This window comes from Serinus canaria, chromosome 5, assembly GCF_022539315.1.
Source record: "Serinus canaria isolate serCan28SL12 chromosome 5, serCan2020, whole genome shotgun sequence".
NCBI lineage: Eukaryota > Metazoa > Chordata > Aves > Passeriformes > Fringillidae > Serinus > Serinus canaria.
Genome location: NC_066319.1, coordinates 9,018,981 through 9,042,931, shown reverse-complemented (window position 1 = coordinate 9,042,931; position 23,951 = coordinate 9,018,981). Strand labels below are relative to the sequence as shown.

The following is a 23,951-nucleotide window of genomic DNA, read 5'->3' as shown; positions in this document are numbered from 1 at the left end:
GGCAATTTGCTGCTGTCACTGCCACTGCCACCCCACCTGGGGGCTGTGTCCTCCTGGCAGCCCTTCCCAGCCCCAACACAGCTCCAGTGGTGCCTCTGTGCCTGTTGGGAGCGTTTGCTGGGAATGTGCCTCCCCCCCTGGGCGTATCCTTTTGTTCCAGAGCAGACTCCAGAGCTCTTGGGCTTCTCAGCTTCAGGGTTGGATTCCAGAAGTGCCTGGAAGGAAGAATAACAGTGAGGTTTGTCCAAGTGGTGCTTTCAGACCCCACCTGCCAGCCTGTGCCTTGTGCTGGAGGTTGTTGTGCCTTGGCACTGCAGGGAATGAATGTCCCCTTCCCCTTTCAGCCCAGCAGATTCCAAAGGCTCTTACAGGAATATTTATCCTTTACTTCCCTGTGTGATAACTGAATCTCCCCCTGCTGTGAGCCATTCCTTGAGTTCTCCTGGAGAAAACCTCATGGCAGAGGAGTTTGCAAAGAGCCCAGAGCTGTGTTTGGAGCAGAGAGAGCTGAGAGCTGCGTCTGCCTGTGCTGCCCCAGCCTGACAACATCCTCATGGAACAGCCTGGGCAGATGGGATTAGATGGAGCAAAATCCCTTCATGCAAGAGGTTTTCTCCTGTGCAGATCAGGCATGGGGCAGGCAGTGAACTTTGGAAATCAGCTGATTTCCCCAGAAAGCATCACTCCCTCAGCATGAATGACAGGACCTGTGCCCACTGCTCAGGAGTCACCCAGCCAAAATCAAGGGCAAAGGTTGGTTTGGATCTGAGAACTGGAAGTAACTTTGAAAGAGAAGAAATCACCTTTCTCTTCCTTCCTTTCTTTCTTTCAGATGCTGGAATTGCCTCCCTGGATGTGCACTGAGGTCTTGCTGCAGGGAACTGCCAGGCCTTAATGGTGGTGAGTTCATGTTCTTCTCACTGGGGAATTGGAAATAATTATTAATTAGTAATTGCAGAAATGTTTTCTGAAACCTTTCCCCTTTGCTGGTAGATCTTCTCTTTCTGCCTTGGAAATTACAGCTGTTTCCTGCTGTCCTTTGCCCTGCCTGAATTCCCTGCAGCTCCACTGGGAAAACCTGGGATAACTCAGAGGGAACAGAGGTGACATTTTTAGCTGAAAACCTGGGGCAGTTGAGAGGGGACACAAGAACTGTTTGTGTAGGAAAATGAGAGGGGATGTCAAGGGGAGCAAGGTGGCATTTTTGAGGGAAAAGCTGAGGTGATGATTAGGGGAGAGAATGCAAATTTTTGGAGTAGAAAAGATCTAATCAATATTGTACTGGAAGGAAAATTTTGGGGGTAAAACTCGATGTAATCTGTAGGGGACAGAATGAATATATTGGAGCAAAAATGAGGTACTCAGTAGTAGACAAGGAAAATGTTGGAGGCAAAACGTGACAAAATCTCAAGAGCAGAGAATGAACACCAAGGGGAAAATGAGGTGATGAGTGCTGAGCATGTATGGAAAATTTGGGGGCTAAATCTGAGATAATCTCTAGGGGAGAGCATGAACATACTGAGGTAACATGAGGGAATCAGCTGTGGGCAGATGGGGAAATTTTTGGGTAAAAATTATATGGAATAATCTGTAGAGTGAACATTTTTAAGTAAAAATTAGGTACACATGGAAAATTTTGGGGGTAAATCTTGATAAAAGCTACATGATAGAAAGTAAATAATATTGAAGGAAAAATGAGGGAATCAATAGTGACAGGTAAGGGAATTCTGGGGGACAAAACCTGAAATAATCTAAAGGTTGAGAGTTAGTATTTTTAGGCAAAAATGAGGTAATAAGTTATGAATAGGTAAGGAAAATTTTGGAAGTAAAACTGGAGTAAATCTCAAGGAAGAGTGTGAACACTGATATAAACTGAGGCAATCACTGCGGGTAGGCAAGGAAATTTTGGGGGTAAAAATTGGAAAGATCTGTAGGGCAGAAAATGAACATCTTGAGGTAGAAATGATCAGTAGTCAACATTAGGTAGAATTTGGGGGACAAACCCTGAGGTAATTATGTAGGAACAAGAAGGGATTTTGGGAAAAAATCTGACATAATTTGTAGGGGACAGAATGAACATTTTGGGGATAAGAGACATAACCTGTGTGGTTTTGGTTTTAAAATCTAGTTGGTAAATGGGGGACAAAATGGACATTTTGTAATAAAATCTGAGTTAATCTGTAGAGGAAACAATGGATATTTTGAGGTCAAAAGGAGGTAATCAGTACTGGGCAGGTAGGGAAAATTTGGGCTAAAATGTGAGATTATCTCTAGGGGAGAGCAGGAACATCCTGAGGTAAACTGAGAGAATTGCTGTGGACAGGTGGGTAAATCTGGGGATAAAACTGAGGGGATCTCCATGGTAGAAAATGAACATTTCAATGTCAAAATGAGGTACTCAGTGGTAGAGAGGTAGGGAAAATTTCAGGGGTAAAATCTGAGGTGATCTGTAGCAGAGAGGATGCACTTGATGGGCTAAACTGAGGTAATCAGTTATGGACAGGACAGGTAGGGAGATTACTGGGGGGTTGTCGTAGTTTAAGAGGAAATGAAGTTTTTTGTGATGGTGTGGGCAAGCCAATCGGTGTTCAGATTTAATATTGGCACCTGGTTTGTCCACTGAGGGCATGGATACGCCTCTGAGAACACAGGGGGTTAAAAGCTGTGATCTCCCAGGGGAACTTCCTCTTTGAGTTCTGCTTGAGACTGAGCAGACCCCCCTGCCAGCCAGAGCTGGGCAGGGGGGGAGGGGAGCCATGTGGCCGGAGAGAGAGGTAGGCCAGGCCTGGGCCCAAGGATGGAGGAGAACATTGCAAGGGCTTCAGGCAGCCATCCTCCATTCCCCCCCCCTGGAGAGAGGGAGAGAGAGACAGAGCCAGCACCTGTGATAGTGGGCCGGCGTGAAGGAGAAGGGGGGGTGCCCAGCAGGGCAGCCAGGTGTGGGAGTTCATGAAGCAAACCGGCAGAGCCTGGAACTTTTAACCCCTCTGAGGAAGATGAGAACCTTGCAAATGCTGAGTCTTCCTGAAGTTGATGAGATTGAGAAGATGTTGAGATTGAGGAGATGTTGAGAAGAATTCTAAGTGGGAGGAGATGATGGAGTGGCTTTAGGCTGGACTTTTCTTGTATAGCCACAGCAGAACCACTAGGTGTTCCAGTGACACAGAGACTGCATTCTAGGGGGAGGCGATGGCTCAGAGCCAGGAGAGTGCAGTGATGTGGAGGAGTGAACAGAGACGACGAGTGAGGAGGGTGGTGGTGGTGCCCTCGGCTTCAAAGAAGAGAAGAAGAGGAAGATGATCTCTGTTCAAGAGACCCCTCGGCCCCAGGGGGTGAAATTTGAGAGGGACAAGTGTCCCAAAAAGAGAAAGACTGTGCTCCCTTTAGAACTAGTCAAAGTATCCTTAAAATGAAAAACCCTAGAAGCAGCTCTGATCCATGTGCAGTGGTGAGAGCACTGGACATGGAAGGCGTGTGGCGCAAGAGGGACTCCTCTCCCCTCGAGAGACTGAGAATCGATTATCTGAAGAGTGGCAGTGGAATTGGAAATTTGGTGGGGGGAAGAGGAAGAATTTAGAAAGTTTTCATCTTGTGTTCTATGTGTTTTGTGTGTCTTCCTTTGTAGTTGTAAGTTAATAAATGTTTTTTTTCCTTTTAACCTTAAGTTGAAACCTGCTTTGCTCTGTCTCTGATCACATCTCACAGTAGGTGCCAGAAAAAAAAGTGATCTCGTGGGGGCACTGGCATTGTGCCAAGCTCAAACCATGGCAGGGGTAAAAAGTGAAAGCATCTGTAGGGTGAAAAATGCAAATATTGAGGTGGAAATGAGGAAATAGGGAGTGGACAGGTAGGGGAAGTAATGGGAATAAATCTTGTGGTAATCCCCTGAGTAGAGAAAGAATGCTTTCTTGTAAAATGTGAGGAAATCAGGAGGGGACAGACAGGGAAAATTTGGGGGGGAAATCTCAGGTAATCTCAAGGTGAGGGAATGACTGGTTTGAGGTAAACTCTGGGCTCCCTGTGTCCTCCTTCCCTGGCAGCAGCTGGTGGGGAAGGGAGAAGAAGCCTTGGGCTGGAGAGGGGCAGGAGAAAGGCTGTGTGGGCAGAGGGAATCTCCCATGGTGTCACCAGGGCACCTGTGGGGAACAGAATGAACACTCTGGGAGCAAATGGAGGTGACTGGATTGTCCCTTTGGAGGATGCTAGCATTTAGATCATTCCATCCATTCCAGCCCAGGGCTTTGGCTGGCAGGGCAGCACAAAGATTGTTCCCTGTGTGGTGCCCAGATTTGGGGTTCAGCTTTGCTAGTCCAAATGAATTATAGCCATAGCCCTGAATTCCTGCTGAAATAACCTCACAGTGCAGTGTGGATATTCCCACAGAGAATATCCTATTGAACACCAGCTGTGCCAGGAACCAGCAGAGGCTCCAAGGAAGCTCAGTGGGATCAGGACAAGGGCAGGTTGACATTCCATAGCATTTGCTATTTATAACCCTTTGCTATTTATTCATCCCCCAGCCCTACCCATGTTCCTGGGGGCACCTGACAGAGTTCCCTGGAATTCAGTGGACTCCACCCCCTGAGCTCGGGCTCCAGCTGATGTTTCACAGCAGCAGAGGGCGGGGGCCCTGCTGAGGCAGCTCCTGTGCCCAGCGGAGGACATCTCTCCCTGCAGGAGCTGAGCTCATTCCAGAGCCTCGGGAGTGGCCTCTGGGAGTTCTTTTCCCTGAGGAAAGGGAGGCACATCCCTGCCTTCAGGGCACTGCAGTGTGACCCACCTGTGCAAGCTTCCCAGCAGTTCTGCAGCTCCAGCTGGCTCCCTGAAAAACTCCAAACTTCATCCAAACATTCATCTAACTCTAACCTTTTGTTTTAAGGCATCTCCGAGGGCATTGCTTGGGATTGAATTGCTGTGAGGGGAATTCCCTTGGCTGTAAGGCTGCTGCTGGAGGATGTCCCCAGGCTGGAAGGGAAGGGACTGGAGTGCCTGGGACACACCTGGTGGGTGTGTGGGAGCTCCAGGAGGTGAGCACCGGGAATTGCTGTCCGAGCTCCTCTGCAAACCCAGCGTGCCAGCACTCCCAGGCCGTGGCAGCTGTTCCTTGGGGTGTTTTTGGGATGGCAGTGGGCTCTGCCCGAGCTGCAGCATCTCCGGGGGCCCGTTCAGAGCAGCCCCTGGCCGAGGAGCCGCGGGCAGCCCTCGATCCGTGTCCATCCCAGCGCTGCCCGGGCATCCCAGTGCCCGCCCCGGGCTGTGTTTGGCAGCTGCCTGCCACGGGCAGGGCACTGAGGCACAGCTCCTCCCTGCAGGCACCAAGGACAGGAGGGGCTGGTTCCCTCCCTGGGGCTCAGCCTCCTCCCGCCCCGCGTTCCCGGCCAGCTGGGCCACACGGAGGGAGCACCAGGAACATTCCTGGCAGGGAGCAGGAGTACCCGAGGGCTCCGTGCAGCTCCGGGCCGAGAAGCAGCCCCGGGCTGTGAGCACTCACCTGCAGGAAACGCCCCTCTGCAGGTGGGACCAGCCTGACACTCTCCAGAACATTGGCCTTGGACCAAGGGAGCCCTCAGGAGTTGTCTTGCTCTTTTCTCCCTGGAAAGGGACGGGGCATCAGCACCTTTACAGCCATCAAGGAAATGCTGGAAAGAGCAGGGAATCAGGGTTGTTGGAAGGATTTTGTGCTGTCACACAACTGTTCACCTGTGTTGTTCCGTGGTCAGGTGCTGGCTATGGAGCTCTGCCTTATGGACATTCCAGGGGCTGGTGTGTAAAGTAGCATTGGCATAGGAATTCCCCTGCTGGCACTTGGCATTCCCATCCCAGGCAGGGCATTGCTGTGACCTAAGATTGCCTTGGTTGGAGCAGGGTGCTGAAAATGCCCAAGTTGTGGGTTCAATCCCCAGCTGAGCTCTTCACATAAGGGTTCAGCCTCGTACTCCTTGTGTGTGCCTTCCCACTCAGGATATCTGATGACCTGGAAATAAAGAATGAGCAGTTTTCACTGGCTTTTTAAACCCAGAGGTTTTTGCATTGGAGAGTGCGAGCCACAGGGAAAGTGGGGAAAAGGAGGGAGAGCATCAGGTCTCATCTGGCAGGTGTCGGATGAGCGGCCCGAGCAGAATCGAGCCCCGGTGGGGCCCCGTCCCGCAGAAGCGGCAGAGCCGGGTTCGGCCCCAGCGCCCGGCCCGGAGCGGCTCCTCCGGCGATGCAGCCCCGCTCGTTCCACGGGGGCGCGGCGGGCGAGAGCCCCGGGGGTGCGGGCACGGGGGCCTTGCTCCGCTCTGAGTACGATGGCCACCGGGGCCGCCGGGGCTGAGGGGGCTCCGCATCCCCGCGGGGGCCGGGCCGGGAGCGCGCACGGTGGGGTGTCCAGCGGGGCCGGGAGCGCGCCCCGGGCCCTGCCGGCGGGGCCGCCGCACTCGCAGCAGCGCTCCGTGTCCGCCAGGGGGCGCCCCGCGGGGCGGTGGCGCTGAGGGAGCGGCCGGGCCTGAGGGGTCCCGGGGCCGGCCCGGGCGGTCCCCGCGTCCCGCCTGCTTCCAGCCGCGATCCAGCGCCTGCTCCGGGAATGCACCGCCCTCCTGCCGGGCCCGGCACCGACACAGCCTCGGCTCCTCGCGGCAGCAGCGGGACCTGGCCGGAGCCGCAGCGGGATCGCAGCCCCGCAGCGGCCGCGGTCCAAGCGGGAGCGGCAGCGGCAGCGCCGGGCTCGGTCCGCGCCCGTCCCAGGGCGGCTCTTCCCGCCCGCGGTGATCCCAATCCCGGTCCCAGCCCCAGTCCCGCCTCAGTTTTGCGGCTCCGCAGCCCGCCCGACGAGGGAGAAGCGGCTCAGCCGGGATCCCCAGCAGACACGAGCAGGACCAGGACCAGGACCCGGACCCGGATCCGAATCCCCGGGCTCAGGTCCCGTTCCCTGCCCCACCTCAGCGCCTCAAGCTCCGCGCAGCACCGGGAGCAGCCCCCGGTCCGGGGCTCCGCATAGCGCTCCGAGCAACCGCCCCAGCGCATCCCGGGATGAGCATCTACCGCAAAAAGCGGAGCGGGCGCGGATCCGCCGGGATTTGCGGGCGGGGCGGGGCCGGCTCAGGTGCGCGGGGCCCCAGAGCGGCTGCGCGGGGCGGGGCCGAGAGGATTTAAACCCCGGGAATCGGCAGTGGCGCCGTCTGCTACCTTGGCGCTCGGAGGGGAAAGTTGTGTCCGCGGGGCCTCCGTATCTCTATTTATTTATTTTCCTTTACGCTTCTTTTTGCCTCTTTTTCTTTATACCTCCCCTTTCTACCTCCCCACCTCCTCTCCCTCGCCCTCCTCTCGGGCCGCTCCCCCCTACCCTTCCTATCCTCCTACATACCCTTACCTACCCTACTCCTCCTTCCTCCACGCTTCCTTCCCTCCTCAGCCCGGCTACCACCTGCCCCCTCACCCTCCTTCCCTTCCCCCCAATTCCTCCTCCCCCTCCTTCCTTCACCCTTCCTCCACCTCCCCCTGTTTCCCCTCTTCACCTTGACCCCCCCCCCCAACCTGTGCTTCATCCTCCATCCTCTGCCCGTCCTGGCCCACCACCCCACCTTCTCCTGCCCCCCTCCCTGCTCCCCTGCACACCCCGACCCCCCCCCACCCGCCCTCCATCCTTGAGGTGTCCCTGGAGCCCCCAAAACGCAGCACTGGATGTCTCTCTGTGAGCCCCAAAACTGTTCCAGTCCATCCTGTTCGGAGCCCCCAGAAGTGCCCTGGGCCATGGGCGGACCCAGCTGGGCCCTGGCAGCAGCTCCCTCACCCCCAGTGGGAAGGGGAAGACACCAGAACAAAAATCCAGCTTGGAACAGTTTAATAATGGAAACTAGTCAAATACAATCATTTAATGTCAAATACAATCATTTAATATTAATGGCAACAAAAGCAGTGACAACAGTGACAATAAAAAGGAGAGAAGCCATTCCACAGCCCCCCTTTAACCTTATAAATCCAAAATGTAATCCAGAGCACCACAAACTCCCAGTGTGGGGGATTTCCACATTCCTGTTATTTCCTGTGTGGTCAGTCCTGGGGATTTGTGGACTAAGGGAGGCACTGGCTGCTCCTCTGGGCAGGGGAACGGCTCCTGTGCTGTTCCCAAAAACAGAACCCCTGGAATTAGTGCCCTGGGAGCCCAGTCTGGTCCTTCCAGTCCCTGGGGGTCACCCAGAGGGTCTTTACCAGGATAAAATGAAAATGACATCCCGGTCCAGTGCATTCCAGCAGGACTGGGCACTCCTGGCCACGGTGACCAGTCCATGGAAGTTGGACCGGTGACAATCCAGGGGGATTTGAAGTTGGATTCTTGCAGATTTCATTGTGCAGAAGCTCCAATTCTTTTCAGCACTTCTTATTTAAATGTTTCCCTGCTGGAAGAGGTCAATTAGTCTTTTGAATGGCCAGATTGCCAGAGGCAGGGAAAACCAACCAGCATTCCCTGCACATCTCCATCACTTCCATGTCCACCTGCAGCGAGTGGCTGGAGGACAGGAGCCAGCCCAGGACAGGCTCAGAGATAAGGCTTCCAGCCCAAACCATTCCAGGATGATTCCACCATCTCTCTCCCTGCATCTATTTTGCATTGTTTCCTCTCAAATTTAGATGCTTTATTAAATGAACCATCTTAAATTATTCCAGAAATAAACAGGGAAGCATCAAACATACAAGAATCATTCCCATGTCCATCAAATTCCATTAACTGGAAACCTATTCCCTCATCCCTCATCTCTTTTCTTGTTTAGCTTTCCTGGAATTTCTTAGGATCCCACAGTTTCTCAGAGACATCAGCTAGGATTACTGGGGGATTTGCTCTGTCAGAAATCCAGGGGGTTTAGACCACTTGTTCCTCTGCATCTTTATCCCTTACCCAGCTTTCATCCAGAATAGTGTTGTGGGAGAAGTTTGGAATTACTAGAAATGGATCAGGTTCTAGTTGAGAAGCTTCTCAACTGTTTCAAAATTCTTAGAACTACCCTCAAACATGCCCTAGAACACTGCTGGGAAAACACCACTCAGTGCAACATCCTAAACAGAGAAAACTGCCTCCAGCAGCAGCCAGAATGATCCCATTGCTGCTCTTACCTGGTCTCCGGGTGCTCCTGCCAGAGCTCCCAACAGCCATTGCCATTCTCAAACAGGAGCTATGGAAGACATTCCTGTTGTCCATGAGGGTGAGGAGGCACTTTGGGATGTTCTTGGCTGTGGAATCAGACAAGAGAGTGTCTTGGAAGCGACCACCAATGATCTCGTGGTCCTTTCCAAGTCAAAGCAGCCCCTGATTCCATGGGATGATCAGCACCTCTCCCAGTTCCATTCCAGAAACATCCTCTCACTAACCCAAGACTTTCCTTTTTCTGCACCACATCAGGGATGTGCTGCCGAATGCCCCGGGCATGGGATGCCTCAGCATTCCTAGGGATGTCTCAACATTCCCGGAGTGCCCCAGCATTCCCGAGATGCCGCTCCACGCCGATCCCGCGGTCCGGCGCCGTCTCGGGCTGCAGTGCCGGGCGCTCCCCACGGGGCGGCAGCACCGAGCGCTCCCAGCCCGGCCGGTCCCGCCGTCCGGGGGCGGCCGCGCCTTTAACCCGCCCTGACCCGGCGGGGCCGCGACCGCCGCGGGCAAAACCCCCTGATCCCCTTGGTTTCACCCTCCAAGGCACCGGATCGCAGCATTTCCTGAGCCAAAAGGGACCCACGGGGAGCATCGAGTCCTGGGCCCGCACAGAATTCCCCGCCGTGCCCGGGAGCGTTGTCCAGAGCCCGGCTCTTCCCCCAAGACCCTGATAACACAGCGGGGCTGGGAGAAGGATGACGACGGGGGAGTTTTGTTTATATCTCGTTATACGATCGTTCTATCGATCCGTTATGTATCGTTATCGGTAACCCTACAACCAATATGTCCCTTCTGTCTCGCTATACATCCTTACACATCGCTATAAATCGCTTTCACGGCGGCGGCTCCAGTGACCGACGGAAGCCCCGCCTGACCCCCCGCTCCCCTTCCCGCAGTCAGACCAGGTTTCCTTCCCGGCTCCAGCCCTGGATTCCCGCGGCAGTCTCAGGTGTCTCGTTCCATAAAGCAAATTACTCACAGCAACACAGAGCCCGCCCGAGCTGGTCCCTCCGGAAAGCACCGACCCCTCATCCTTACCCTAAACTGTGCATTCTGGCCCCGGCACATTAACTCAGATTCTACCCCAAAATGTTCATTTTGGCTCCTACGGAATCCGCCCCAGAGCGACGCCCCGGGCCCCGCTCGGCCGAGACAGCTCCCGTGTCCCCTGCCCGCAGCTCCCACTGCTGCCGCCTTCCCGCTCCGTGTCCCGGGACGGGACAGCGATCCCTGTGCCGGGACACCCATCACTGCACCGGGACACCGATTCCCCGCGGCCCGCTCGGGCTGTCCCGGTTCCCCGCTCACCTCCGAGCCCGGCCCCGCCGCTCCCGGGGCTCCGGCATTGCCGTTCCGGGGCCTGCGGCGTTTCCTCCCGGGAGCAGCCCCGGCCTTGGCCCCGGATAGAGAAATGTGTTTGTATTGTCACACCCTCTAGCTCCGTAACCACAGTTCCTTACAGTCTACATCCTGACTATAACACAGCAGACACAGGGTTTTATTTCGGAATCAGTTTTTAAATGCATTAAAATTTCTCAGAATATACAAAAATGGGAATATTTGCAGTTTTCAGTATTTTACACACGAATCCTCCATAAATTTTCAGGCGTTTTGGGGCCGTAACCTCCCTTTCTTGGAGGGATCTCACTCGGGCCCCCTCATCCCTCACTCACCGGGTCCTCCATCACAAGGGACTGTGTCAAGTGACACAATCACCCTCCAGACTTCCCCACCCCTTTTTCCTCCCCACCCATCCTCAGGCACAGGGAATGTCCCTGAGGATGGTGCCTCGTCCTGGATTGTCCCACTGGACACTGCAAAGTGCTTCAGGAGGGCAAGCCTCGCTCAGCAACCACTAAACCTCCCGTGTGTTATCCACACCGTTACCATTCTGAATCCAAATGCAGTAAACAAAAATTCCCTATCCCAATTAAATCCAGCACAGCAGCCAGCACACCCTGTCCCTGCTCATCTCACAGCTGGACACCTCCAGAGGGATTCTGTGAGGGACAGGGACAAAACTCCTACTACAATCTCAAAAATGAACAGGCTCTGCCTCTCCATCACCTCTGATCTGGGAGACCTTATGGCAGCAGGGTAAGAAACCAGTTAGACGGGAATTTCTCTCCGTTTTCCTGAGCTACCTGTGCCTGACGCAGGCACTGTCCTTGAATTGCTTTCCCAGCAGGGTCCAGTATGGCCTTTTCCACCCGTTTTCTTGGTACTGAACTTAGATTATCAAGGCTGGAGTTTCCTGGAAAAATCCAAGCGAGATACGGCTGCAGAATGCCCAGCCAGCAATGGAGCTCCTCAGGCTTTCAGGACCTTGGGTGGAAGATTGAGGTGGTTCCTTCTGGGTCATACTGGGATGAATCCCATACAACATCACAGCCTCATGGATACTGAAGTGGTCCAAGTGGTCCCCAGTGATCCCAAATGGAAAATCACCGCCCTTCCTCCCCCGCTGGACACACAGATAAGCCAGCGGTGCTTGGCAGAGCCAGGGCGGCTGTGGGAGGGCAGGTGACGGGACAAGGACACTGGGCACAGCTAAAAGCAGACAGGACTCCCAGAGAGCCGAATTCCCACAGGACTCTGCCACCCTGAGTGGGTCAGCTGGCTCCAGAAGGATGCTTGGTGTGGCTTTGGGCATCGGGGTCCTGCTGGCCCTGGTGGGCTGCACAGCCACCGAGGACTGTGGTGAGTGTCAGCCACCCACGGAGAACCAGGAGAGACCACGGATGGGACACAGGATCCCACTGACCTCCCCCTCTTTCCAGTGGCCCCACAGGATAAGGTCTCCCAGCTGCTCCAGCACCTGGAGGAATCTGTAAATTTCGAGGAGGCGGCAAATCCCAGTGTCCTGCTGGCCATGAACCTGGCTGGGGGGGACAGCAACGGTCCCATCCACAAGTGGCTGCTGCAGGAGATCAAGGACGAGGCAGTGAGGAGAGCTCAGAAAGGTAGGCAGGGAAAGGAGGGAAGGCACCAGCTCCTGGGGGACCAGGTTTCTGCCAGTTCTTGGGGTGCCCAGCCCAGCACAGCCTGGCTGCCCCCTTGTCCCCACAGACATGACCTCGGGACAGGTGGCTCTGCACGTCCTCGCCCTCCTCTCCTCCTGCCAGGATCCCCAGAGTGTCCATGCCCTGGAGCAGACCCTCGACCTGATCCGTGTCCTGCAGCAGAAAACAGATGAGGAGATGGCCAAACTGGGTTTGTTGGGACTTGGGGACCTGAGGGTGTCACTGTCCCCACACCCTGTCATCTCCCCCCTCTTTGCTTTTAGAGGCTGAGGGGATTCCCAAAACTACCCTGTACAGCGTGGGCCTGGACACCCTGGCCCTGTGCCTGGCTGAGGCGGATGGTGCCCAAAGGCCATCAAAGGCCCTGGCCAAGCAGGTGCTGAACCCTGAGAGCCCCATCTCTGTGGGTAAGGAACTCCTCTGCTCCCACATTCCCATTCCCGGGGTCTATCCCAAGCCTTGGTGGTGACTCCAGGACCCCACAGACACCCAGGCCATGGTGGCACTGGCACTGGCCTGCACCTACAACTACATGGAGCACCAGAACGAGCAGGATCTGCTCTGGGATGCACTTTGGACAGTAAGCAACAGCTTCCTGGATGAGCAGAAGGAGAGGAATGGCATGATCGGAAATATCTACAGCATGGGGCTGGCCCTGCAGGTAGGGGAGGTGCCAGGTGTGGAATCGCGGCCACCTGGTCCCATTCCCAGATGTGTCATTCCACATCCCACCCGCTCCACAGGCACTGGAGGCCACAAGGAAGTTTTACGCCCCACGGGAGTGGGACTGTGCCCAGGCCTTCTCCAGGGTGTACGCCCACGACTACCAGCAGCCCATGGCCATCGCCCAGGTGCTGCCAGCCCTGGTGGGCAGGTCCTACCTGGATGTGGCTGGCCTGGACTGTGCTGCCACCAAGAATATGTCCCCAGGCCGACAGCTGCCCCTGCCGCCAGTGCTGGGGACACACGGCATTCCCAGAGGTATGCCGATCGCACCTGGAGTCGCCCAGACCCCGCAGGGACGATGTTCCCACCCTGTGCCCACTGAAGGTGTGCCAGGTGCCCACCCTGCTGCTCTCTCCCTGCACAGCCCTCATCCAAGTGCATTACTCCATCACCAACACACTCCAGGGAATACCCTTCCACTACTTCATCTTAGTGGAAGTCCCAAGTGACTCCACTCTGCTCCGGGTGATGGAGGTGGCAGCACAGGAGGATCCCCAAAACTTTAGGTGAGAGCCAGGGTGGCTTTGGAGGTGGGGTTTGCCATTTCCTCACCCAGGCCTGAGCCTCCTCCACTCTCCTGCAGCTTCCAGATGGAGCAGACATCCTGGGGTCCCTACGTGACCTCCATCCATGGGCTGGCTGGCAGCACGGAGGACAGGACCTACTGGCAGTTCCTCAGTGCTGGGAATGCCCTTGATGAAGGTGGGGGAGGGAGCCAGGGATGGTGTGGGGGAGCCTGTGGGTGGGGATCTGCAGATCCCAGCGACACACATCCATCTGCTGCAGGGGTTGGGACCTACAAACCACAGGATGGGGAGCACATCGAGGCTGTCTTCAGCACCTACTGATGCCACCAAGACACCCTGGACCCCTCCATGGAACAATAAAGTGCCATTCCAGCATGTCCCTCTGTGTGTGTCTCTGGGAGAAAACACAGCTCACATCCCTTCTGTCTTCCTTCCTGCTTAATTCCATGAGCTCAGCTCCTCTCCTTCTCTTCCCCAGCACCACACACAAGCACAGCCTCACCCAGAGTCCATGGAGTCAATTCCCTCTTGGACATCCACAAAGCCTTTCCCCAGCTGCCATGGGCTTGTTCCTCCAGGCACATTGCTGTGCTTCAGTTCAACCTATTCTGATCCCCACACCAACTCTCATGGCATGAATCAGGTGCAATTATCTCCATTTGATTATCACAATGCCAATTAGCATCAGCCTCAGGCCACCAGTCGCATTTCCTACCCCGGAAATCCGCAGATGGTGGCCTGGGGTTGCAGCTGATTCTAATCCTGATTCTGTGACTCCATCTCTGGGCAGGAGTCACCAGCACGTCCCAGGTGGGTCCCCCAGCTGCTCTCCAGCCAGCCCCATTCCCTACTCCCACTGGGCCTTGTCCAGCCCCACCTTCAGCCTGGACACCTGCTCCCAGCTGGACCCTTCCCACCCAAACCATTCTGTAGTTCCACAGACACTGTCTCCAGAAGGAGCTGGGAGGGACAGGATCCAAACTCTTCCCAACAGCCCAAAAACCAGCATCCAACACCTTCCATCAGCTCCAGTACATGTGGATTTATCCCAGACATCAAACCAGTCACACAGGAGCATCCTGTCTGACTCAACCCATGGTGATGGTGCCACCTTCCAGGTCCTTCCGTGACCACACAGATAAGCTGGCGCCATGTGGAGGTGCCACAGGAAGTGTGGGTGGGCAGGGACCACAGGATGGCACCAGGAGCAGATAAAAGTAGAGGGCACAGCTGGAGAGATGAATGCCTGCAAGGCTCTGCTGCCCTGAGTGGATCAGCTCTCCTGAGGACAGAGGATGCCCAGCATGGCTTACAGCATTGCAGTCCTGCTGGCCCTGGCAAGTGCCACGGTCACGCAGGGCTGCGGTGAGTGTCAGTCCTCCTGCAGTGGCACCGCAGACAGACCGGTGACACTGCAGGGGGATGAGTGGATGATGCACAGGGCTCCTGGTGACCTGCCCTCAGTGGCAGAGGGGTGCCAGGCTACAGTCACCCACCACCACCTGGTCCAGAAGCTGCTGCACCGCATGGAGAAATCTGTCAAGTTTGATGAGGCACCGAACCCCAGCGTCCTGCTGGCCATGAACCTGGCTGGAGCCACCCATGGCTATGTCCACAACTGGCTGCTCCAGGAGATAAAGAGGGATGCAGTGGAGAGAGCCCAGACAGGTGGGGAAGGGAGAGGAGGAGAACCCAGAGCAGAGGAGGGGGTGCACCTGATCCCAGCAGACCCTGTACTGAAGGCCCAGCACCGCCAGCTCCCAGGACACCACATCCCATCCCACCACTCTGTCCTCTTGTCCCCACAGACTTCACCTCGGGACAAGTGGCTCTGTACATCCTCGCCCTCCTCTCCTCCTGCCAGGACCCCCGATGTGTCCATGCCATGGGGAAGACTATCAACCTGATCCCCATCCTGAAGCAGAAAATGAATGAGGAGATAAGCAAAAACGGTACAACAGGGATGTGAGGGAAGGACTGGGGGCTGTCACCCTCACTGCACCCCATCAGCTCACCCCTCTTTGCCTTGCAGAGATCACCTTGTACAGAGAGAGCCTGGATATCCTGGCCCTGTGCCTGGTGAAGGAATATGACAACCAAGATGCAGTCAAGGCTGTGGCTGAGGAGTTGCTGAAACATAAGAGCTCCCCCGATGTGGGTAAGGGAATCCTCCAGCCCCGCTGTGCCCCCTCTGCTCCCAGAGGTGTCTCCGGGGTGCTGGCAGTGACACTGGGATCCCACAGACAGCCGGGCCATGGCGGTACTGGCGCTGGTGTGCGCCTACAACCACACAGGCAAGCAGCACCTGATCCATGATGCACTAAAGGCAGTGACCAATGATTTTCTGGATAAGCAAGAAGAGCACAATGGCATGATCGGGAATATCTACAGCATGGGACTGGCCTTGCAGGTATGGACAGGGGCTCTGGGGTCACAGTTTCGCTCCCAGGCTGCTTGTGCCATGTTCCACCTCTTCTGCAGGCTCTGGAGACCTCGAGCGAGTTTTACGCCCCTCGGAAGTGGGACCGTGCCCAGGCCTTCAGCGTGGTCTACAACCATGACTACCAACAGCCCATGGCCATAGCCCAAGTGCTGCCTCCCCTGGTGGGCAAGTCATACCTCAACGCAGGTAGGTGGGGCTGTGCTGCCACCAACGGAATGTCCCCAAGCCAACAGCTGCCCCTGTCTCCAGTGCTGGGGACAGCTAGGATTTCCAAACTGGAGCTGACCCCGTGTGGGTGACACTGCTGCCCTGTGCCAGGTGGGGTGTGCCAGATACCCCCCCTGCCCCTCTCCCGACCCGCAGCTCCCATCACGGTGCAGTTCTCCATCACCAACACACTGAAGAATTACTTCCACTACTCCACCTCGGTGTGTGTCCCAGATAAATCCACACTGCTCCAGGTGATGAAGGTAGCAAGGAATGAGAAACCTGACATCTTTTGGTGAGAGCCAGAGGGTGGGAGAGAAGGGGAGGTGTTTGCATCCCCCCACCCAGCTCTGAGCTCACTCCCTTTGCCGGCAGCTTCAAGACAAAGAAGACATGCTGGGGTCCCTTTGTGACCTCCATCCATGGGCTGGCTGGCAATGAAACCGAAAGGACCTACTGGCAGTTCTTCAGCTGCTGGAGTCCCCTCCAGGAAGGTGAGCACCCAGGGGGGTGTGGGGCACAAGGGGCTGTTCTTGGGTGTCTCCATGTCCCAGTGTCATACATCCATCTGCCGCAGGGGTTGGTACCTACAAACCGAAAAACTGGGAGCACATCCAGGCCATCTTCAGCACCTACTGATGCCACCAAGACACCCTGGACCCCTCCATGGAACAATAAAGTGCCATTCCAGCATGTCCCTCTGTGTGTGTCTCTGGGAGAAAACACAGCTCACATCCCTTCTGTCTTCCTTCCTGCTTAATTCCATGAGCTCAGCTCCTCTCCTTCTCTTCCCCAGCACCACACACAAGCACAGCCTCACCCAGAGTCCATGGAGTCAATTCCCTCTTGGACATCCACAAAGCCTTTCCCCAGCTGCCATGGGCTTGTTCCTCCAGGCACATTGCTGTGCTTCAGTTCAACCTATTCTGATCCCCACACCAACTCTCATGGCATGAATCAGGTGCAATTATCTCCATTTGATTATCACAATGCCAATTAGCATCAGCCTCAGGCCACCAGTCGCATTTCCTACCCCGGAAATCCGCAGATGGTGGCCTGGGGTTGCAGCTGATTCTCATCCTGATTCTATGACTCCATCTCTGGGCAGGAGTCACCAGCACGTCCCAGGTGGGTCCCCCAGCTGCTCTCCAGCCAGCCCCATTCCCTACTCCCACTGGGCCTTGTCCAGCCCCACCTTCAGCCTGGACACCTGCTCCCAGCTGGACCCTTCCCACCCAAACCATTCTGTAGTTCCACAGACACTGTCTCCAGAAGGAGCTGGGAGGGACGGATCCAAACTCTTCCCAACAGCCCAAAAACCAGCATCCAACACCTTCTATCAGCTCCAGTACATGTGGATTTATCCCAGACATCAAACCAATCAGACTCAACCCATGGTGATGGTGCCACCTTCCAGGTCCTTCCGTGACCACACAGATAAGCTGGCGCCATGTGGCAGTGCCACAGCTGGTGTAGGATATCAGGTGCTCCACTGGAGATGACATTTCTGCCCTGTGTCGCATGGGATGCCCTGGGTACCCAGTCTGCCCCTCTCCCCGCTGCTAAATCCCAGCCTGATGCAGCTCTCCACCTCCAACACGCTCCACAGAACACGCTGCTCCACCTCAGTGCTCTGGCTGGGTGCTTTTAGTAGGATTCACAGGGCAATTTTCTTTGCAGTGTGTGGCACAGCCCTGGGCTTGGATTCAGGATGGGAATGCCGTGGATAACACAGACATGTTTTGGTGGTTACTGAGAAGAGCTTTTCCTCCTCCAGCACCTTGCAGTATCCCATGGGACAATCCATGTCCCTGACTCTATCAGCCAGGAGGTGAGACCATCATCCTCCTCCTCATCACTGTGTCCTACTTGCCTGAGAATCTTTCCATCTGCTCTGCTCCAGAGGGCCACCAGTGCCCACATGGAGCCCCTCACCCCTGGAAGCACTGAAGTGCCTTGGGCCGTGAGCACTGGGATGAGGCAGGGCTGTGATGTCACACAGGTGTCCCCCCCGCAGCATTGTGACATCAGCCCAGTGTCTCTACAGGACACGTGCCACCACCCCCTGGCTCCCAGTGCGGCCACAATGGGACAGGGATGAAGCCATGAGTTTCCTGCTCCCCTCGCTTGTCCTGCTGGTGGCCAGTACGGCCGTCCTGCTGGCCACCCGCATTTGGAAGGCGCGGAAGCGCCTCGGGAGCCGGGCCAGGGCGTCGCGGTGCTGCCGAGCAGCCCCGGGGGCTCCCGGTTCCCCCCGGGATGAGAAGACCCCTCCCCACGGCCCGGCTGCCCCGGAGAGCCCCCTGTACATCCCCTGCGGCTGCGGCCCCTGCTGCACCCCCTGTGTGACAGCGGCCCGGGAGCTGCAGGACCTGGTGACGCCGCTGTGGCCCGAGGCGTCCTTCCCACAGGACTCGGAGATGTGGCAGCTGTCGTGGGAGGATCTGGAGCAGCTGCTGGAGCAAGGCCACCTGTCCTGCTGCGCCTCCAGTTCCTCCAGCTCCTCCAGTTCCTCCAGCTCCTCGGGGAGCCCCCCGCCCTCCAGGAGTCCAACAAGACCCCCGATCTGTCCGAAAATATCTGCTGCTGGAAAAGGCTCAGTCCTCCACAGAACCCGACGCTGGTTGAGATCCTCCCCCCTTCCAAGAATGTCCATCCCTCGGAAAGGTTCCTCCATTTCCATCCAGACCCTCTGTGACCTGTGTTGTGCTCCAACTGGAACCTGGCCTGTTCCTGCCAAGAAGCAAGTGGAAGTGTCCTGGAGCCACCGGTGCCCAATCCACGGCTCCCAGGATCCTGTGGCGGAGCCGTCTGGGCAGACTCTCCGCACGCTGCTGGACAAGAGGCTCCGGCAGCAAAGGCAGCTGTTCCCATGTCAGGAATGGTCCCTGGAGCTGGCTGTGGAGGATGAGGCTAAGGAAGATCTCCCCACCTGGGATATTTATAGCAAAGGTCTCCATCCCTGCCAGAGCCTCCATGAGATCTGCTGGACTCCAGATGGAGAAGCCCACATGGACAGGTCTCCCTGCTGCCTCGGAGCCGTGGCTATCCACAGAACTCACCAGATACCCACAGCCAGGAAAAGCCTGGAAATACAACTGGGAGCCCAAGCCATTCCAGCAAAGCATTCCCAGCAGCAAGTGTCCCTGAGCCGCCGGTGCCCAATGCACTGCTCCCAGGGTGCAGCAGTGCCACAGGAGAAAACCCTCCGGGCAGTGCTGGACAAGAGGCTCCAGCGGAAATGGGAACAAAAGGGAGCTCTCAGGAGATGGCTGTCACGGATCCAGGATGCAGCTCGTGGCAGCAGCTAGCACGCTCCGTAGCATTCTTCCTGCTGGATAAATTCAGGGTTTCCCCTAAAGCTGTCTGGGAGTTCCCACTGTTCTGCTTTCCACTGGGACAGGGTTCCTTTCTTCCCAGGAGCTGGCACATATTGGACTTGGATTCAGGATGGGAATGCTGTGGTCATGGTCATGGTCCAGCCAGCTGGAAAACTGGGACGAAGAAGCTAAAAATTCATTGAATTAGAACTAAGAGGTGAAAAAGGGGAAAAGGCGGAAAAGTATTCCAGTCTTCCCACAGGGAGACTGTCCACACCTGAGAGCCCCAAATACCCGGTGCCCTCTCTGATTGGTTCTGCTGGGTCACTAGCTTCCCATAGCACTTGCTCCAAGGATAAAGAGTGGAACGGGAATTCATTAATAATAATGTCAGTGTCAGAAGCAGTGGGAATCTTTGTTTGGAATGAGAAATGGAGGAAAAATTGAGTTAAATAACATGAAGCACCAGGTAGGGAGAGGGTGGTAGAAAAGCAGCTTTTAGAATTGGTAAATTTCCCAGACTTATTTCCAGATATTATTATTTTAAAATAATTTTTTATTCCTCCACCACAAAACCATTCCCGTACCTATGAAGCTATCTGGAGATAAAAGAGGAACACTTAATTTAAAAACTTCTGGGGAAAAAACAATTATAGATTGAAACATGTAAGAGAATCCACAGCAAGGAAACATAAATCCCAATTTTAACAAGATTAATGCATAATAAACATTAAAGATTCACTTCCTCACAAAACAAGCCAGCTTCTTATTTTCCAAACTGGCAAAGAGCAGACACAGATTTTGATGTCTATGGAGCATCCAGAGAGCTCAAAATTGGAATTCTTTGTGTTCCAGACTGCATTTGGTTTGTTGGCTGTTACAGAATTCCCTCTAAAACTGGGATTTTCATTTAAAAAGATGGTTTAAGCCACTTCTCTGGAGAAAGAGAAAACAGTGTCTTTGAGTTCAAATTTTATTCTGAAAACAAAACCCATCCCGTGGCTCTGACAAGCAAAACACTAAAGAAAATACAGAATAAAATAAGAAATAAAAGGTTTTAATTCCCATCTGGGGACTTGTGAGTGTGTACAACACAGAAAAATGCCTCTGGAATTCAAGGACCGAAGAGGCTGCAGTTCTAGGCTTATGGTTATTTTTATTTTTAAGCATTTCTAAGCAAATTTCAGACTGGGAGAGCTGCAGTTTGGGCTCAACTTTCCCTGGATTATGCACTAAAAGAGGGCCAGGACATTGCTGGAATTGAGATCACAACTGGATTTTGAATAAGGACAGTGACCACGAAAAGGGAAGGAAAAACCTTAATAAACTCTCTTTAAAGGGAGAATTTTACCTCATTACTTGAAGCCTCCTTCCCAATTCCAGCTTGCCTTCCACTCCTATCTTTCCAGTTTCTGCTTGCATCTACCTTTTCTGGGATGGATGGGATCAGGCTGAAATCTAATTTGTCCTGAGTCTGCTCTGGAGCTGTTCAGCTTTGGAATTCTGAAATCTGGGAGTGTTTGTGCCCAGAAGCTGTCCACTCTGCCAGCCTCCTCCATTCCTTCCCAGCACTAACACGCAGCACTGACACACAACTGTCATTAGTCTAAAATTCCTCATTAAGCCCCCCAAACACCCAGTCCCCGAGGTCTGTGGGCGCCCGATCCGGTTATTTTGCCTTTTTAGTCTTTGTGGCTGGAGTGCCATTGGGCTTGGAGTTGGTCTTGGCTTTCTTCTTGGCCCCTCCCTTGGGCTCCGGCTCCTTGCGCTTGGCCGAGGTGATGGACCCGGTGACCTTGAAGAAGTCGTCGAGCCGGCCCTGGGTGCTTCCCTGGCGGCTCTTGCTCAGCCTCTTGACGCCGTTGCGGATGCGCTCCTCGTTGAACTGCTTCTCCCCGCACATGAACTGCACCAGCTGCTCCTCGTCTGGCTCACTCCACTTCAGCTCCACGGCCTCGGGATCAATCACGTCGGGCTCCAGGAAGAGCTTCTGGGCCTCCTTGTGCAGCCAGTTCTCGGGCAGGGGGTACTTCTTGGTGTCGAGCTGCTGCACAATCCTCTCGATGGATTTGTGCTCCCGGATGAGCTCCACGGCGCGCTTCGGCCCGATGCCGCGGATGCTGCCGCAGTAGTCGCAGCCCAGCAGGATGCACAGGTCTACAAACTGCTCCCAGGTCAGCTGCAGATCCTGCAGGATCCGGTTCAGGTGGAACTCCTGGATGGGCAGCTTCTTGGTCTCGCTGGCCGTGAGGTGCCGCATCAGCACGGGGCTGCCGAAGGTGAGGCAATCCATGTCCTCCGTGGCGGCGGCATACACCTTCCCGGCCTTCACCAGGGCGGCACAGCTAGCCTCTGCCTCTCCGGGTGCCTCCACATAGGGAATTCCCATCAGCGTCAGCAGCTTCTTGCACTCCTGTGTGTGCTGCGGGGTCACCTTGACCAGCCTCTTGCTGTACTTCTCGATGTTCTCCTCCTCCCCGGCCTCCTGTGCTTCCTGCAGGTGCTTCTCCGCCTCGGCCCGGCGCTCCGTGCGCTTGGCCAGCTCCCCGGATTTCAGCTGCGGGGGCTTCCCGTCGAACACGTACACCGGCTTGATGCCGTTCTCCACCATGCGGATGGTGCGGTAGAACATTCCCATCAGGTGGCTCGTGGTCTCCCCATCGTCGTTCTGGAGCACGTCAGCTCCCTGCCGCACGGCGATCAGGAACTGGTAGATGCTCATGGAGGCGTCGATGGCCACTTTCCGGCCAAAGTAGGACTTGATGTCATTCTCCCGGATGGCCCCCGGAGCCACGTCGGCAATAAGCTTAGCCAAGCCATGAATTCCCATCCTGGGGAAGGGAAAAGGGGGATATTGAGAGTGGGCTCTGCATGAGGAACATTGGGCCACCCAAGGAGGGGGAACCAAAGAGAGCAATGTTTCCCCTGCAAACCATCACTCCAAAGGCTGCAGCCCCTACTGGCAGCCCTTATCCCGAGTCCTGCCTCAGGCCACCCTTATCCCTCACCACTCCGTCTCGGGCCATCATTACTCCCCTTCCAACCTCTGCCCCTCCCATCCCAATCCCCCTCCCCAAAATTCGATTATCTCCACAATTACAACCATATAGACCGCATCACCTCCCCATCCTTGTCTCCTTATTTCCCAGCTCCCCAGGCCTGCCATCAAGCCCTCTTCCATCCCCCTCGGATCCTCCGTTTCCCTCAGCCACCATTACCCCCTCAGGGCCTCCGTTCTCCCTCAGCCACCATTACCCCCTCAGGGCCCCCGTTCTCCCTCAGCCACCATTACCCCCTCAGGGCCCCCGTTCTCCCTCAGACACCATTACCCCCTCAGGGCCCCCGTTCTCCCTCAGCTGCCATTCCCCCTCAGAGCTCCCGTTTCCCCTCAGATCCCCGTTATCCCGCAGCCATTACCCGGCCGCTCGCGCGCCGCCGCTCCCGCGCTCCGCCGCAGAGCCCGCCGGGAGTCGCCGCCGGCCAATGGGGAAGCGGCTCCCGCTCGCCGCGCCTCGTTCCCGCCATCACTTCCACTTCCGGCGGCCGAGGGGGGCGGACGTGCGGCGGCGGGAGCGGAGTCGACGTGTCGCAGCGGGGACCGGCGACATGGTGAGGGTGGGGATGGGGGGACCGGGGGTTGCCACAGGGGGCCCGGTTCAGTGGCGGCCCGGCCCCGCTGAACACCGGCTTGTCCCCGCAGGAGCTGGAGGCGATGAGCAGATACACGAGCCCGGTGAACCCGGCCGTGTTCCCGCACCTCACCGTGGTGCTGCTGGCCATCGGCATGTTCTTCACCGCCTGGTTCTTCGTGTATCCCCGCGGCTGAGCGCAAGGTCCCCTTGCTGTGCCTCCCAATCCCGGAATATGGCCCTGATTTCCCGGGGGCAGGGGAGCGGGTGGGGGTCCCCTCGCCTTGCTGTGCCTCTGTTATCACCTTAACCCCCGGCCGGGCAGCTACGAGGTGACGTCCACCAAGTACACCCGGGACATCTACAAGGAGCTGCTGATCTCGCTGGTGGCCTCGCTCTTCATGGGCTTCGGCGTCCTCTTCCTGCTGCTCTGGGTCGGGATCTACGTCTGAACGCCCCGGGGGGCCTGGAAGGGGGATTCGGGAAAGCTCTTTTTATATTTCTTTTGTATTTCAAGGAGAAAACGCCTGTAACAGGTGTGTTCTGCGACAGGCAGTGACCCACAGGTGAATAAAGGTGGCTCTGTGACTCTGTGACACACCTGCCTAGGGACTGCTGGTTTGTCTTTTTTTTTTTTGTTTGTTTGTTTGGTTTTTTTTTAACCTGGCATTTCCAAAGGGCTTGGGTAGAATTATGGGAAGTCTAAGGCTGGAAAAGCCCTCTAGAATCACCCAGTCCAACCACTCCTCCAGCACTGACAGGGCCACCACTAACCCATGTCCCCAAGTGCCACAGCCACACAGCTTTTAAATCCCTCCAGGGATGTGGACTCCACCTCTGAAGCCTGTTCCAGTGCTCTAAAACCCTTTCCATGAAGGAATTTTTCCTAATGCCCAACCTAAACCTTTGCTGGTGCAGCTTTAGGTTGTTTCCTCTTGTCCTGTCACTTTCC

At 55.8% G+C, this 23,951-nt stretch overlaps 4 protein-coding genes and 1 long non-coding RNA gene across 6 annotated transcripts; 3 read left to right on the top strand and 2 right to left on the bottom strand.

The window, feature by feature from the left end:
• Positions 1 to 7,805: 7,805 nt before the first annotated feature.
• LOC127059680 (uncharacterized) lies at positions 7,806 to 10,553 on the bottom strand. The gene is made up of 3 exons (XR_007777694.1): positions 10,433 to 10,553; positions 9,091 to 9,207; positions 7,806 to 8,378 (listed from the first exon to the last, which is right to left on the bottom strand). It is a non-coding gene; the product is annotated as an uncharacterized LOC127059680 (long non-coding RNA).
• A 1,183-nt stretch (positions 10,554 to 11,736) lies between these two features.
• On the top strand, positions 11,737 to 14,163 carry LOC103822275 (cobalamin binding intrinsic factor-like). Its single transcript, XM_009097241.4, has 9 exons — positions 11,737 to 11,824; positions 11,905 to 12,087; positions 12,194 to 12,337; positions 12,411 to 12,554; positions 12,633 to 12,808; positions 12,891 to 13,128; positions 13,238 to 13,379; positions 13,457 to 13,575; positions 13,660 to 14,163. Exons 1-9 carry the CDS (start codon positions 11,755 to 11,757, stop codon positions 13,719 to 13,721), a joined length of 1,278 nt encoding a protein of 425 aa, XP_009095489.1. The 5' UTR covers positions 11,737 to 11,754; the 3' UTR covers positions 13,722 to 14,163.
• Positions 14,164 to 14,646: 483 nt separating this feature from the next.
• LOC103822274 (cobalamin binding intrinsic factor-like) lies at positions 14,647 to 16,745 on the top strand. Of its 2 annotated transcripts, none has more exons than XM_009097240.4 (8): positions 14,647 to 15,068; positions 15,209 to 15,352; positions 15,433 to 15,558; positions 15,644 to 15,810; positions 15,882 to 16,029; positions 16,207 to 16,345; positions 16,426 to 16,544; positions 16,628 to 16,745. In XM_009097240.4, exons 1-8 carry the CDS (start codon positions 14,696 to 14,698, stop codon positions 16,687 to 16,689), a joined length of 1,278 nt encoding a protein of 425 aa, XP_009095488.2. In that variant the 5' UTR covers positions 14,647 to 14,695; the 3' UTR covers positions 16,690 to 16,745. The 2 variants fall into 2 exon arrangements, with proteins under 2 accessions (XP_009095488.2, XP_018777649.1); XM_018922104.3 differs by having other exon boundaries at positions 16,162 to 16,345.
• Positions 16,746 to 20,406: 3,661 nt separating this feature from the next.
• On the bottom strand, positions 20,407 to 22,842 carry FEN1 (flap structure-specific endonuclease 1). Its single transcript, XM_050975320.1, has 2 exons — positions 22,788 to 22,842; positions 20,407 to 22,201 (listed from the first exon to the last, which is right to left on the bottom strand). The coding sequence occupies exon 2, from the start codon at positions 22,198 to 22,200 to the stop codon at positions 21,040 to 21,042; it is 1,161 nt and encodes a 386-aa protein (XP_050831277.1). The 5' UTR covers position 22,201; positions 22,788 to 22,842; the 3' UTR covers positions 20,407 to 21,039.
• TMEM258 (transmembrane protein 258) lies at positions 22,839 to 23,597 on the top strand. The gene is made up of 3 exons (XM_050975323.1): positions 22,839 to 22,979; positions 23,071 to 23,180; positions 23,325 to 23,597. The coding sequence occupies exons 1-3, from the start codon at positions 22,854 to 22,856 to the stop codon at positions 23,449 to 23,451; spliced, it is 363 nt and encodes a 120-aa protein (XP_050831280.1). The 5' UTR covers positions 22,839 to 22,853; the 3' UTR covers positions 23,452 to 23,597.
• Positions 23,598 to 23,951: the final 354 nt, after the last annotated feature.

Coding starts and splice junctions, on each gene's coding strand:
- LOC103822275 (XM_009097241.4), top strand. CDS start 11,755: ATGCTTGGTGTGGCTTTGGGCATCGGGGTCCTGCTGGCCCTGGTGGGC. Junction 13,129..13,237: donor GACACACGGCATTCCCAGAG/GTATGCCGATCG, acceptor CTCCCTGCACAG/CCCTCATCCAAGTGCATTAC. Junction 13,576..13,659: donor TGGGAATGCCCTTGATGAAG/GTGGGGGAGGGA, acceptor CATCTGCTGCAG/GGGTTGGGACCTACAAACCA.
- LOC103822274 (XM_018922104.3), top strand. CDS start 14,696: ATGCCCAGCATGGCTTACAGCATTGCAGTCCTGCTGGCCCTGGCAAGT. Junction 15,353..15,432: donor TGAGGAGATAAGCAAAAACG/GTACAACAGGGA, acceptor TTTGCCTTGCAG/AGATCACCTTGTACAGAGAG. Junction 16,030..16,161: donor CAAGTCATACCTCAACGCAG/GTAGGTGGGGCT, acceptor GCCCTGTGCCAG/GTGGGGTGTGCCAGATACCC.
- FEN1 (XM_050975320.1), bottom strand. CDS start 22,200: ATGGGAATTCATGGCTTGGCTAAGCTTATTGCCGACGTGGCTCCGGGG.
- TMEM258 (XM_050975323.1), top strand. CDS start 22,854: ATGGGGAAGCGGCTCCCGCTCGCCGCGCCTCGTTCCCGCCATCACTTC. Junction 22,980..23,070: donor CAGCGGGGACCGGCGACATG/GTGAGGGTGGGG, acceptor TTGTCCCCGCAG/GAGCTGGAGGCGATGAGCAG. Junction 23,181..23,324: donor TTCACCGCCTGGTTCTTCGT/GTATCCCCGCGG, acceptor CCGGCCGGGCAG/CTACGAGGTGACGTCCACCA.